The sequence below is a fragment of the Centruroides sculpturatus genome, unplaced genomic scaffold, assembly GCF_000671375.1.
Source record: "Centruroides sculpturatus isolate CEXI.00-Female unplaced genomic scaffold, Cexi_2.0 scaffold719, whole genome shotgun sequence".
In the NCBI taxonomy this organism is placed as follows: Eukaryota; Metazoa; Arthropoda; class Arachnida; order Scorpiones; family Buthidae; genus Centruroides; species Centruroides sculpturatus.
The window spans coordinates 99248-115031 of NW_019384910.1; the positions used below are offsets into that span (position 1 = coordinate 99248).

Sequence of the window (15784 nt, forward strand, 5' to 3'; positions counted from 1 at the left end):
CTGCATCGAACTGTCACATCCAATCCTATGAACGATTTGAGACAAGAGAGAACTTTTGTTGTGTTTTGTTACTCTGGATATACCGATAATATAAATTTTGGTATTGTGTACAAATATCGACATATGAGGTTGGATGTGGAACAATGCAAAGAATGCGGCACCGTCTCCATTTCTGCAGCAATTTTTACTTCCTTGTCATTTTGCTGGGAAACTTCCGACTAACGGTATCAAAATCCCGGTTTTGGTAAGTAATTGTTTTTGTTTCTTACTAAAGTATCTTACCAAAAATATTTTTTGGAATCAATTTGTTTTTTCCTGAATGTATTGGGAACAGGTACTTAAAACAACTTAAAAAAGAAATGTGTTTTGTGAGCTCGATTGCTCATACCTCGTCCGCCACACTTTTCGGAAGCGTCGATGTGAAGCTTTTGGCGGTGGGTAGGCTCTTCTGCCTCTTCCACTTGTTCCTGTATGTGTTTCTTATGGATTTGGTCGCCTGGCTGGCTGCGATTATGTGACAGAGCATCTCTTTACAGTCGCAGCAGACGTTTTCGACGGGTCCCTTTGTTGAATTCTCTTCAAACGAGTCCTCCGGTTGGTGATGGATAGTTTTGGAACGAAGCAGGGGTCCTTTCTTTTTGGGAGGGGAAATGTCTTCGGTCTCTTCTACATTCGAAAGCGAGTGGAAAGATTCCGAGTGTTGTACTTTTGTAGGTGTGGGAACATCTTCAGGAGGTTCTTCGGGTGAATGACTGTCTTGACTTCTGTTTTGAAAATTAAGTTTAGAATTTTTAAGCGCCAATGGATGCATCGTTCTAGTGATTAATAAATAAAGTACCGAATAAAGTCGAATGAAAATTTCCAAAAGTTGTCCGGGTCTTCAGTCGGGGGCGTCGGACTCAACATATAAACGGGAATGCTAGAAAAGTGTTCCGTGGGTATGTGCATCTGAAAAAGTTTTTAACACTTAAAACGAGTATGACTAGACAGACATGGGATCTAAACAAATTAACAACAAACCTTCGAGTAACATCTGCTACAGACGATTCTTTCGCATAATTTACACTTCACTCCCCAAGATCCAAAAAATGAAAATTTTGTCTTCTTGCAGGTGAAGCATACCTGGTTTTAAAGACAAATTGTATTAAAATTTTTGGCATACAAAAAGATTGACGTTTCAATGAATCGTTTGTCATACTTTTCCATTTGCGACATCATTGTAGAGTTGTGGAAAAACTAAGAGCGTTTCCAGATCTGCTTTGGTGAGTACGTTCCTTATGTGAACCACTTCTTCCAATGTTAGCGACAAGCATTCTAAGGATTTCCATTGAGACTGGAAGGGAGAAAAAAAGTTTAATTTTATAAAATCAAAATGTTTATCATCATTGTAATGCAAGGAAATGCAGAAAACTTTGCAACTTTTCCTAGAAGAGAGAAGTTTAATAAATCGGATATATCGTATTTTGTGTGATCACCTCTAGACTACATATCTGTTGCAATTTTCCACTAACTTTTTAACCGCTGCAAACGAACTCCTTATGTTAGTCCACAAACCAACCCTCCACAATTCCAGCAACTTTCCGATCAGAAGTAAATCTCCTGGCTTTAAAGAAATATTTGAAAAGGATGAGATCTGATGAATATGCTGGAGTGTCTGAAGATTTCAGCTTCAAAGCCTTGAATTATTTTTGTACATGGTTGTCTTGCATAAAAAGCACGCCTCGACTCAACTATTTTATGTTTCTATCACTTAACAATGTCCCATGTAGAAAATTTCTACATGGGACATTGTTAAGTGATAGAAACATAAGTGACAAATCTACATATATACAGAAAATTTTCCGTTAAAAGAGCTTTGCAAACATGCCCATTGTGTATTCTGCCAAACTCGCTGTTGACTTTTGGCAAGATGGAAGGTTTATGTAGCATATTTGACATGCTGTGCATTGGTATCTTATGTCGTATAATGTACAAACCATATAACGGATGCAAAAACTTTGCCAATACCAAAAGTAGATTCTGGACAACAGATGGATCTGATCACCCAAAACATAGATCTATCCTAGACTGGATTTTTAGACAAAACAGATGTCAAAAGAAAGAAGTTGACAATTCCTCTATACCTCAGAACTATTTAAAACTGAATTTACCTTTTATCAATTATAATGTTTATTGCTAGGAATTTTAATGCAAAACGTGACGACAAACACCAAAGTGAGATGCATCAAATACAGATGGCTGAGGTGATTAAAGCAGCCTACTACTATGGAGAGCTGGGATCGAGTCTGGGTCCTTACTGCAAGTGTGACTAAAAAGGCTGCCTTAATGCCTGCAGAGCAGCAAGAGAAATAAAAAAATTTAAAACCAGAAAAATGTTCTGGTTTTAAATCTACAGAGTGGACATATATACAAAGTCCATACTTGTGAAATTGTTGAGATACTCGAAAACCAGAGGACAAATGCATTAATCCTGCCAAATGACAATTTATTGTGAAGACAAGTCAATCACTACTATAAAAGATTGTAAACTCAAATCTGGTCACTCCAGCATAAGTTCCTAGGCCAGGCATGGCCAACATATGGCCCGTCTAATGAATTTATGCAGCCTGCAATTAATCTTTCAAAAACAGCTAGTTAAGTCCAAATAGCTTGACACCTAACAAAAAAATATCAATAACTCACTGTGTTTAGAGTTAACACCCTATTACAAATGACTTAAGCACCGAGTAGAATGTTGATAATGCATGATAATGTGAAAAATGTATCTGAAATCTGTATGTACAATTCAGTCTCTACGGGGTGACACCACAATGAGGTCTCACACCACCACAAAATCTTCCTAGGGCAGTCTCTGGTTCAGCCCATGGAAAAAGTTTTCTTTCCAATGCAGCCCGGGGACAAAAACTGTTGGCCACCCCTGCCCTAGGCTGATGAAAAGATTAATTAAATAAATAGCGAGATCTGCCAGAGCCTGGGTTGTTGTTTGTGATCCCTTTAAAGATAAATGGTCTGCAACACTAGAAGTGATTAGTTTCAGCGACTACTCACACGGTTAAGTCATAGGTCAATAACCCAAAGGTATCGAGTGCAATTGAAGATTAGAGACTCGGTGTCTCATTTTTTAGACTAAGATTCCCTGAGATAAACAAGGTAGATTCAATTTAATAGCATTTTTGTGGTTTTCTAAGTTGGGAAGGCAAGCAATAACAGTATTTTTGACACCATTGCCTCTGACTTGGAAGTTTTCCGTAAGTGTGATTGGCAACTGTGTTGATACATTAGAACGTAGGACGACAGACTGATAAAATGGCAGAAACTGTCCAGCAGAGCACAAAAGGAAAAGTGATTGGTTTTGATCTGTTTTTGCCAAAAATCAGACAACACCATACTGTTCTTCCTTCGTGCACTGCTGGACAGTTGTTATTTTATTGATACGTTCTCGTGCATCAACATAGTTGCCAGTAGTACTTACCATAGCCTCCGACTCTGTCATTTCATGCATCAAAATTACTATGCTACTGGCTGATCTACCTCTTACTACAACTGGATCTTCTGGCCTCACTGTGACAATACACGATATCTTGGTAAATTTCTCTCACAATGTTGCAGTAAAGTCACGTGATTAACATAGATTAAGATTTTAACTATGTAGTCATCAATTCAATATCACTCTAAACCATATCTTAAATATTTAATACAATATGCACAGTCAAATGTGACAGAGAGAATATAAGAGCAGTAGCTATAACCAAAGAAACATGCTGCAAATACAACATTGGGCAAGTTCTTTATGCCGAGATTTTGAACTTGACTTGCATCAAGAATAATTATTTAATAGTTATTTGGAGTACAATATTGATACGCGCATTGTTAAATATATGTGAAGGGTTTGTGTGTTGGGTTATATGAAATATTCAAAGTCGTGACATAACATGACAATTGCAGGAATAGAAAAATATTAAGGCATTAAGTAAACATTGATTCTAGGTGCATGCAACATAATTTTAAACTATACTCACGGATTTCCAAAAGTCTGAGGCTACGGGACTAGAAATGGTGTCGTCTTGAATGTAACGGTAGTCTAAAGTTTTGGCTTTCAGTAGCGGAGGTCTGATGATATCGCACTGATTGACCGGCGATTTGTAAACCGGTACACTGTGCCTTCTTTCTTCTATTTACCATACAAATGATGATGATTTATTTTTACCTATCAAAAACCTAAAAACAATAATAGAGGAAAATACAGACCAAAGTAATTGTTGGTTTCGTACGCATCAACATCGTTCGGTGTAGGATGCGATTCTTCGCTGGGAGGACTGTTAAACAAATCGTCAAAATCATCATCCTGCAAATAAAAAAGACACAGACTTAGGAATGTGGCAAATACGACCGCCACGAATAAAATTAGAATTTTTTTTAATACTTCAAAACTAGACGACAGTCGAAGAGACAAATCGACTTTAATGAGGCGTCTGTTCTGTTGTGGTTTTTCTGCCTCGTCTTCATTCATGGCTGTAAATGTTATTTATAGAATCATTCATTACTAGACAATAATATATTCAAAATAAAATTACTTAATGAGTGGTGATAAAAATTTAAGGAAGACATGTCTTATCCTTTGATAAGACATGTCTTCCTTAAATTTTTATCTCTAAAAGAATAGTTTATATATATATAATTAATATTTCTGTAAATTAAGAATGCAAGTTTTAAAGTACAGTATTCTGTATTCAATTATAAAAATTGATAATTCTATAAATACAATACTAGAAATGTTCACATTGTACACAGTGTAATAAAATACTCTGTCCCTCTTTTTATTTTTCTTTTTGTATGTCTTTCCTTAGTGCATCTGTTGGTTCCCCCAATCTGTCGCAGACCTGATACTTCAATTTGTCACAAAGATGCCTGATCAGGATTCTCGGCTAGTCCATATGGCAAACCCCATTTTCATCATGTCACTAACATTTAACGGAAGCCGAAACAAGATTGTGTGGCAACCAATGGATCCACGTGGTACAAGCACGGTCCCACCGATAAGTCAAAATGAAAGCTATGGAATATACAATAACTTTTCGGTAGCTAATGTGTATAGCATATGCTTTAACAAAAGATAAACAAAATATTTGATTCTACAAATAATTCTGAAATAAAGAGAGACCCAAAAATAGGTTAACCAAGTTTTTTTTAAAAGCAGTTTAAAACAGCCGCTTGTCAGTCTGTCACCTTGTCAGAAGCACAGTCATGAATAACAACACAAGTGTTCCAAACCAATTTTAACAGTTAACAGATTTTTGGGTCATACAGTTAACAGATTCTGTTCAAAAAGAAATGTGATTGAACTTCTATAAGACCTTTGTAAATGGCACCAATAAGTACTCGTAACCAGATCCACTCCCCTTTTGGAATCCGTGAAATAATTAAATATGTGATATTGCAAGTGTGTTCATAGGTGCTATCTACAAACAAAGTGCATTAAGATAGTAGCAAGTTTTCACATAGAAGAGTAAATGCAAAATATCAATGTTTATAAATAGTATAATACTTATAATAGATTGTGTTTGAGAAAGAACTTATGTTATTTATAAACTACATTTCGAAAACAAAGTTGTCATTAACATAACTACAACCACACTCAAATACTCCATTGCCTTAAGAAAATATAGAGATTACAATTTTTCTTGTTTAATCAAGCACAATTTCTTTAAAAATCTAAAACTGCAAATATGTATCAATTTGATGTAATTTATTTCTTACCTTAGTATATGTTCAATACAGAACAGTTGTTCTACCATACTTTTATGAGGATACTTTAAATGTCAAAAATCAAAACTGCGTCACTTCATTCTTATTTGGCATATTTGATGTCGGAGTCAATAAGACATTTGATAAGATTGTTATAAAGAAAGCACTACTACGATCAACACGGATCTTGTTCAAACAGTGTGGAAAGTAACAGACGAGGGAGCCGACGGGTCCTACAGACACCTGGAAATTCCCAACTTCCCCGTCCACTACCACCAACAATTGGTAAAATTTATAACAATGTGGTTACGAGGCTATAATAAAGCATCTTATAACAAGAAACATCAACATGCAAACTTGCTATACACTAAAAATAATTCACTCCAGGGAAAGTTTTAAAGCGTGTTTAAACCTTGGGGAATTTCGAGCCTTGCCGACTCGCTTGTGGAAGAATTGCCTACCCGATTACAATTGTGTGCACACAGATAATGCAATTAAACAATTTGTTTCTTTCGTCATTTAGATTATTTTTGTTGTAATCATGCAGCTTTTTGTAATTTTTAAATTTATTTGGATAGAATGGCAAGAAATGATAAGAATTCAATACTTGATAATATAAAACAAGATAATAAAAAAGTTTTAATCTTTTCTAATAATTTAAGAATTATTTTAAAATATATGTTTAACAGAAAATATTTATGACTTAAATTTTTAAAATAAAATTACATTTACTCACTCACCACTAACAAAACAAAATTATAAACGTTTCTTCTATAGAAAGAGAACTAACTGTCTTTCTTATCACAAGTTAAGATAAGATCAGATATATATCTCAAATGACAGTTTTACTTTGTGTGTCAAAATCACAAAATAAAAATTATAAAATACATAAATTGGAATTTATTATTGCACTTCCAAATTAATTACTGCTACTCTCGATTGTTATTAAGAATATAATCTTATAGATAAGTATATGTAGAAAATGAGAAAGTGCAATTGTTTAAGTCAGTTATCTTATCAAAAGTCTATAAAGTTTAGTTACTATACTAATATAATTCTTTTGTCCAAATAATTTTTACTACTAAATTTATAATGTATTGTGCTGCAACAAAAGATTTCTTATCATTACTAAATGATCAAACTAAAAATGGTCTGTTGTTATTGTATGTATTAACATTTATATTAAAAAAAAGGGTCCGTTTTGACTCCAAAAGCAAAAATTAGCACAATAGTGATCGTGTAATTTGGTGGTGCTGAGATTTTTCGGTCGGTGTGCAAAAAATATTTTCTGCATTTCATATACATTAAAAGGAGTCTATTTCTGTTTGTGTGTCAAATATGTTCACAGGCTGGATTTGGCTCGGGGACCACTGGTTTAAAGTTCATTTAGTGCTTCTCTAAGACCAATGGAATTCCCTATTTTTCTGTTTCAAAAAGAAAGTTTTGTAACCTGAAAAACAGGGCTTCAGATAATTTTTAGTTGTCACGAGTGAAAAGTGGGCCGGTGTGAGTGCTTGCATTTGAATAAATGCAAGCACTCACACCGGTCGAAATTTTGTCAGCTAAACTTGTTATGGGTTAAGAAAGAAATTGCTAAACTGTCTGGCAAAGTGCTATAATATGACAGCTTAAGAGGTTTAAAGTAATCATTTAAAAGATAAATGGCATAAACTACTTTTATGGTTTAAATAAAAAATGTTTGATGCTTCTATCTTTAATAAAAACATATGTGAAAGTGTGTAAAAATTATTACATGTCCGCTAAACTTCTCTACACTTCCAAAGTATAATTTGATACAAATTATAATATAGTACACTGGAGAACAGTTTAAATTACAGTGATTGAGATCAGTACAGAACGTTTTTGTCCAGTTAAAACACTTATAGGGAAAGCAGCTTGATTCTGTCAAAAAATAGTGCAACCTCACAAACTTCTCTACACGGCTTTGAGTGCAACTAAGCCATGTAGAGAAGTTTGCTCGGAGAAGAGCAATTTAGTTATTATGTAGCAGAAGCAAAATGTAGCCTGGCGCAGTGTTTGTGCCTACACCTCATAAAATTCTTATTGCTAGAGGTATGGTTTAGTGCCATACTCTATTCCAACTTGCCATTTTTGGAAGCGAACAAACGACGGTGCTAAACAGAGGTTTATAATTTGTATTACTGTTTATTGTTAGGGTATTTTCTGAGCATCGTATGGTTTAAAAATATGTAACTACTCACCCATCTGCGTTTCACGAGGTACCGGTTTAAGTTTGTGCTGTTGTTTCAGAGATGCCATTAATTTTTCGTATAACGTCGGCTGTCTCGGAGGTAAGGGTCTCAGCTTCCGCTTCGAAACCTTAACGAAACCACAGGAAAATATGAAACATTTTAAAAATTATGAATGAAATTATATCTTGGCTTTATACAATTTTATAATTGTAAAAGTTAGTAATAATTTACATACAAGGTAGAAAAATGAGTAGAAATAATTTAGAAAATTTTTTGTCTATTCCTAATTTAAAATATCTGTTAAATAGCAATGTCATTGTTAAAATATAATAAAAAGAATCTCTAAGAATGCAAGATGAACAATTAAGGTAGATATTTTTCATTTTAATGTCACTCAGTAGTAGTTTTAGATCGTAGAGGCTCTAAGCCAATGTTACTCAAAGTGGCATGCAAAGTATTTGAGTGCCATATGCGTGGGCATCCCAGCACTCAAATATGGTAATGTCAGAAAAATACAATACCCATTCCCAAAAAATCAGTTAAAATATTCCCAGTTGACTGTATAAATTAATCTGAGAAGCATGGACTTTGTGAAATCACCTGTATGCAAATTTATAATTAAATCCTTGTATCGAATTATACTTGATCTCGTATAACGTCGAGGTTCTCACTAGTAGGCTATTGGAGAAAAAGTAAGTACTGACAAGCGTACGCCGTTAGAAACTTTGAATGTACACAAATGCAAGATCCTAGTCAAAAACTACATTCTTAAAACTGTCACTGTTATTATTTACTATAATATTCTTATTATATTTCTTAAGACTTAAAGTTGGTCTCATTTTTGAGTGGTAAGTTATGAGTCAAGTCTTTTGAAATTCTCAAGTCTCCAGACTTTAAACTTTAAATTCTGAAAAATATTTGCATCAAACATATTTCTTTCAGTAACTAGTATGCTAAATCTTCTTTCTCCTCTCCTTTTATATGAAGGCGGAGAAGAGCATCCATAATTTAGTCAGTCTTGCAAGCCGTAAACATTAGTCTTATATTTATACAGCAAAGATGGAACCACGCATGGAATTTTTACAACATAAGTAATGCAATACAGTAGAATAATGAATAAACTGAACAAATAGAGGACAACCTTTCTGTCATCACTTTAGTAACAGCATAAGTGCAAAATGGTTTGGATTTTCAAAAGTTTCCTCACATTGAGGAATGCTTCATTTCTTTCGTAAATGTCTAAAGCTTGGAAGACAAGATATTTCTTTCCTCTAGACCATGGATTCATATTAGAAAAGATAATGTGTTTTTGTCGATGCATTCGAGAACTGACTCATAAGTTTTGTAAAGGGTCCAATGGGCGGTTTCGTCAGCGTCTGCCTTCGAGGTAACAGACGGTTGAAACAATTATGAATTTTTCCCCACTTTAATGAATCTAGATTCGATATAGCCATTAAGTTAGTCTAAAAATGGCATAATAATAATATTCTTCTGGTGACTCCACTTTGATGATGGTTTGGTATTGCCATTTCTTCCTTAATCCCAAATCACGGAGAGCAGTGATACAATGAAAGATAAAAGACATGCTCAGAAGTATTGAGATGGCATGGCATACAAGAAAGATTTGGCAATCTTTAATAGTATTTGACGGCATGACTGCCAAATCCTTCTTGCATATCTTTAATAGTTTTAATTACTTGAAAAATTTAGGCTACCACTTTTGTCTCTCACAACAGAGAATGTTTTCTAAAGTTTCTATAATCCCTTTATAAAGTTCACAATAAATTGGCACAGATTGGTGATGTTTGATACATTCTGTTGGATGGTATTTTTTTAATTTTGAGTGCTTCGGCTTCTTGCAGAATAGCAAGTCGTTTGAAAAAAATTAAAGTTATATGTGGATTCAACAGTTCTCAAGCATTGAATAGCCAAACTTCAACAAGATTAAGGCTACGAGAGGCACAACAAATGTGAAGAATTAGAAGCTGATCCCAATTGAATGTAGACTTAAGATCCACCTGTTTTTTCACTTGTGGCCAATGCACCATCATATCTTTGACTACACGGTTATGATATACAGATGCCATTCTTAATTTAACTTTTCAGTTGTGGCTAGGTTTCTCCCTATAAAATCTTCTTTAACCTTTAATTAATACCGGTCATTTACTGTTCCAGTTGGCACCATAAGTGACTGGTAGTTATATTTAAAATATTTAAGAGTTCTGGAAGTGAAGTTCAGATGGAGATCCAGGTAGCATAACTGACAACACATCCACATAGGAGTTGTGGGTTTGAGTCCTACTTAGAGTCAGTTCTTTTCTTCCAGAATATTCTAAATTTAAAATTAAATTAAATTCCAATTATGCACCATTAGACAACATTTTGACTTTTTTCTCATATTTTCCAGTTCCATTTTGTGATAAACTATCGGTTCGTGCCTCTCGAAGTAATCGAGTGCATCCTTCCAATTTCTTTCTGATCCGTTTGCCAATCGAAGGGTTGAGATCCTGCACAAATAGTCTTTTTAGATAGCAAGTGACAAGCTTTACAGAAAGTCTCGTTCTCCTTTCTGGAGACAAACAATGGAAAGGTTTTGGCCAATGCCCTTATAAACAAAGGATTTCGTTTCCACAACAAAGAAAATTCATGTGTCATTTCTGGAGAGCTAACAATGGCTGGTTTTTCGATCAGTACCCTCTGTAATAATTTTGCTGATAAATCTGTTATAATAGGACTTGAAGAGGGGCACATTAAGCCCCAAATGCATATCCTTTCCTATCAATAAAGTGACCTTTTTCCATTAAAAGTGTTCCTGTGTGATTTGTTCTCAATGGCAACCTTATGCTAAGAAAATACATCGATACTAGATAGAAAAATAATAATTGTTAATGGATTTTAATTAAGATACAATCTTGATAATCCAACATTTGTGGAACTGTTTCAATTTCATGCATGTTTTAATTAAGGAGATTAGTTTAGGAGGAGATTGCCAGATTATTGGAAGGAGCATAATTCAACAGCATGAAGTTGATTATTAATTTTGCAGCAAAACAAAAGTTGAAGGAGTGATCAAAACATCTAAGTGTACTGCAATTGCCATTAATCGGTGTTGACAAATTGGTGTATTCCCACTAAATTTAGCAAGAAATTTGTTGGGAGAGAGTGATTTTGGTTGAGAAATTTCAGCAGGACTGATTTTTATATTCACATAGAATTTTGTTATAAGATACTTTAAGCAACTTAAGATGAACAACCCGGCAATCTTTAATATCATACCAGAGCTTGAATGCGGGCTTGATATCGTTCCACATTTAGTGAGAAAGAGTTCAAACTTAGTGAAAATGCGATTTGAACTAGTAGGAAGCTCGTCTACAACTCGGCAAGGACGACAATAATACCCGAGAGTCGACCGCTGTCGGATTACCAAACCCGTCAAACTAGCGAATGGCCAGATTACCGAGAGCATACTGTAATTTAACAAGTTGCATTTTTTTCTATTATTATTATTTTTTTTAAATCTCTAATTTTTCTGAAATGAGGGTAGAAATCTCAAAACTCTTGTGTGTACAGCCTCGAGCAATGATAACAATGTGTGTTTCCACTCTGCCATAATCTTTAATGTTTTGGCATTATAGTTTTTTATTAATGTTCACATCATGTAACAGGATACCATTATTTTCTTTCGTTTTCTACGTATAAACAACTCTGGTATTTGCGAGCAATTTCACGAATTATTATTTTTAATAAATTAGGTTATAATCTTAGATCTGCAAGGAAGTAAAATGTTTTTAACAGGTTTATATCAGCAAAATTGTTACATTGATAATATTTCAAATATAATTTTATCAAACATATTTATATAATTTATACAAATACTTACGATACATTACTAATAAGGAAGGATTTTAATTAAATTTTTACTTTAAAAGCATGCTATTATCAATTTCACAGAAATTATTTTAACTTTGTGAAGTGAATTTCCAGAAGTTCACTTCACAAGTTTCTTAAAATCATCATTTACGGAGATATTCTAATAAAATTAAATACATTACAAGATATTTAAAGTCTAATTTATTAAAAAAAACTTGCTAGTATTCGACACTAGATTAATTTTTATGCGAGTTATTTAAAATTACCATTATCGTAGCTTGCGACTTATTCTAAAACTGCAAATAAATAGCCTGTAAAATGATCCAAACTATATACTTTACATTATATTTAATTGAATTCTTGCATAAGAAAAACATGAGACAATTCGAAAGTCTCCACACAAAGTTAATAAAATAAAACATGCATTGATAATAGCAAATTATAAGAAGGCGTGCAATAAATTAATGGAGGCAGATCGACAGTAATGATGCTCAGTTACTTATGAGGAGTTGATTTTATCGATTTATTTTATTTTCAAAGCAGGAAAAATAAAATAAAATAAAAAAAAAAGAAGGAAGAATAATAGAAATTTATATTTTCTTTAGCAAAATTAATTAAGTTTACTGCAACATACTTTAATGCGAAATACTAGCTTTAGCCAAATTAAATAATTAAAAAGAACAGAAGACAGTAATTAAAGAGAAGGATTAGAAGTGAAGAAGAAAGAATATTTTACATTTTTTAATGTTTAAGATTCGTAACGACACACGATATGACATTCTTTTATCAATTAATAATATCGGATGCGTTAAAGATGATTTCGTTCCTTATTTACCAGCAATCTGTATTATAATTAATTTTTTAAAATAAATAAATTAATTGTATACGCATTAGTAAACTTGAAAACACAAATTCATACATTTCTGTGCTCTAATTACTATAAAACTAGCAAAAAGATTTATGTCTATCTTAACCAAATTTTAAATGGCTTCTAAAATTTACTTTATATAATCAAAATTCACTTTGTTTATGAAATAAAGTAATAAACTTCCACTCATCTCTCTCAAAATCAATTATTTTGCTTTACAGGATTTCAAACAGAGAAGAGTTGAAGTTCATGCCTTGTACATACAAGCATAATGATGTCGGTCGTGCTCGTACATATAAGAAATGATTAGAGTCGGCACTAAAAGAAACTTTTCCAATAAGTTTCTTAGGCAGTGGCATGGCACCATTAAAGATACAGAAGATATATCTATATCACAAAAACACTGTAGCTTGTTTTGATTAATGATCTGATACTCTTATTAATGTTTCCTGTCTGTAGTCCACAGATTTCTCATTTAAAAAAATTATGGCAAGATTATAGTTTGTTAACTCTACTGAGTATTTAATATGGATTTTATATGCAGTTATATATATATATATATATATATATATTCCTTTAAAATTAACTTATAAAATATTTGAAATGCATAAATATCTCGTATGAATATAAAAAATTAAATTTAGTATTTTAAAATGCATAAAAATCATTTAGTTTTGGGTATTATTTACAATTTGGAAATATTTTTTATGTATTGGATACATTAAACACTACATAAAAGTGATTCAAAAGTCTCCATACGTAGACAATGAGTTCACTTTAATATTCAGTCGCGTGTAAGTTACAGAATATGATCTATAAAGTGGAATTTAGCTGAATGCAAAATGCGCATCTTACTCCCACTTGTAGCAAATACATGCTAAGGCATTTTGAATACATTCAGAATTGAAGACTGGTTTCAGTCATTGGGGCATGACTGAATCATCCCATTCAAGGATGAAGCTTTGAGATGCCCCACAGCTCTCGGTGGAGACGTTAATGGTGAACGTGTGGTCATAATCCAATCTAGCCCACAGAAGGCAGCATGTTTCCAGATGGCAGATGACACTATTTTCTTGTGCTCAGAATGTTCTACAACATGCAATAGTTCTGAAGAAAAGCAGACTTGCATTCTGCAGATACACAAGGCAGATAATAATAATAATAATAATAAAATTAATGAGGGTGATATAGCACCAAGCACTATACAGTTTGTTTTTTTGTTCCAGGAAAGATGTTAATATCAAATTACAAATCATCAGAACTGGTCTGTCTTCATTTAAAGATCTTTAGAGCAAAGATAAAATGAATGCAGCCATTTGCCTCTCATCTGCCCTTTTGTTTTAACCTAGAGAATGACTTTTTTCTATCACTGATGTTGACTGCCAACAGGCGACAGCACAGTTTACCTGAATGGATTGCTCAATCCTAAACCCACTCTACAAATCTAAACACATTTAGCACTTCTATCTGTTATCATGAAAGTGATGATTGCACAACATGCAAATAGCCAAGCTAAATACTACAGAATGTAGACATCTTTGTTGAATCGGAAGTGCTTTTTGGAATTCATTTTAAGTTCAGAAACAAATAAAATCATATGGATTTAAGTCTGGTGAATGTAAGGGTTGTCAAGTGTTCTCATCCAACTTTTCTGATTATTTACAACATATAATCACATCACTTCAGAAATATCTCAAATGAAGTTGGCTCTGTGTGATTTTTTTTCTATTTATGGATATAAAAATTCTAATAAGTGATTCCAGTTCAATATGGATGCTTATATTACTATACACGCACAGTCTCTTCTTTCATAGTCTTTTGTAAGATCAGTTTTGGGAGACTTAACACAAGGATGCAGTAAAGTGCACACTGTTTAAAAAGTATTTAAAAAAAAAAAGAACTTTTCATAAGCTAACGACCAAGGTAAATTCTAGCAACATTCCAAGAATGAAATGATTGTAATTGCTATGTAAAATATATATATTTGTGTTTTTAAGTATTTTGAAAATCATACCAACATGTATACAATTAATCAATCAATTTTAAATGGCAAACTTGCAATCTTAAAACTCCGAATATAAATTCAGAAATATTTAACAGTAAAAATGCTTTATAAATTACATCATACAAACTATCAAAAATGAGATTTCTCATTTACAATAATTTATATATTAAGACACGAAGTTCAAGATGGTTTACAACTGTTCACAATGGTTAAATCACCAAATGGTATATCCGTCAACTAACTGATGTTAACTTAAATTGAATCAATTGTCTAAGAAATAAATAAAAAAATTTGAAAAATAAAAACTTAAAATACACCATCAAATAACCCACAGACTTCCAAATTAATACATTCAATATCCTATGTTTAAAATTCAAATAAACTTACAGGAACGAGAGGGGGACGAGAACGTATGAACTCCAATATAAGTGCGTGAGCATCTTTCTTTACACGAGGAGGTATATCTCCGTTAACCTGTTAAAAACATAAATCAAGGATTTTAGTCCCTATTTTTTAATTGAAGGAGTATTCAATATTCAACACTGCACCTGAATAAATTCTCTCTTCGATCACTTTTATAAATCATATAATTAAGAAATTAATTAATTAATCAGAATTGTGAGAGCATTTCATTTTGGACAAACATTTTTCTTAAATATTATATTAAATAACTTTATATATTATTTAGATTATATTTAACTTATTATTTAATTTTAACATGTCTTTGTAGTTACTAAATTAAATATGGATTTCATTTGTTAAGAATAAATTTCCATTATGATCAAATAAAAAGTTAAACTCACGAGGAGTTTGGTTATGCTGAATGCCTTCATGAGGTAATAGTGAGGTTGAGGCAGAAGTTTTAAACGCGAAAATGTGTACTTCGGATGTTCAGCGCCACTTTCTTGTAAGCCTAGAAATTTGACAATGGTGTTTGGATTGTCAAGCATGATTTCACTGATGTTCCAAACGCCATTGTCAAACTTCTAGGCTTACAGGAAAGCGACAATGAACGAAGTTTTAAACGCAAAAACGTACACGTTTTTGCATTTAAAACTTCAGCCTCAACCTGGCTAATGAAGG

At 32.9% G+C, this 15784-nt stretch overlaps 1 protein-coding gene across 2 annotated transcripts in view; it reads right to left on the bottom strand.

Annotated features, from left to right (window-relative positions):
* Positions 1 to 15784, bottom strand: part of LOC111631624 (protein spire-like) — a 28347-nt gene that overhangs the window by 1122 nt on the left and 11441 nt on the right. Inside the window, exons 7-15 of one of the 2 annotated variants that reach the window (XM_023375910.1) lie at positions 15089 to 15175; positions 7968 to 8085; positions 4424 to 4512; positions 4249 to 4345; positions 4020 to 4171; positions 1199 to 1333; positions 1021 to 1122; positions 839 to 948; positions 389 to 764 (exon numbers count right to left, since the gene is read on the bottom strand). In XM_023375910.1, the coding sequence (XP_023231678.1) occupies positions 389 to 764; positions 839 to 948; positions 1021 to 1122; positions 1199 to 1333; positions 4020 to 4171; positions 4249 to 4345; positions 4424 to 4512; positions 7968 to 8085; positions 15089 to 15175 (1266 nt within the window). The remainder of the gene's footprint in view (positions 1 to 388; positions 765 to 838; positions 949 to 1020; positions 1123 to 1198; positions 1334 to 4019; positions 4172 to 4248; positions 4346 to 4423; positions 4513 to 7967; positions 8086 to 15088; positions 15176 to 15784) is intronic. The other variant, XM_023375911.1, reaches the window with a different exon arrangement.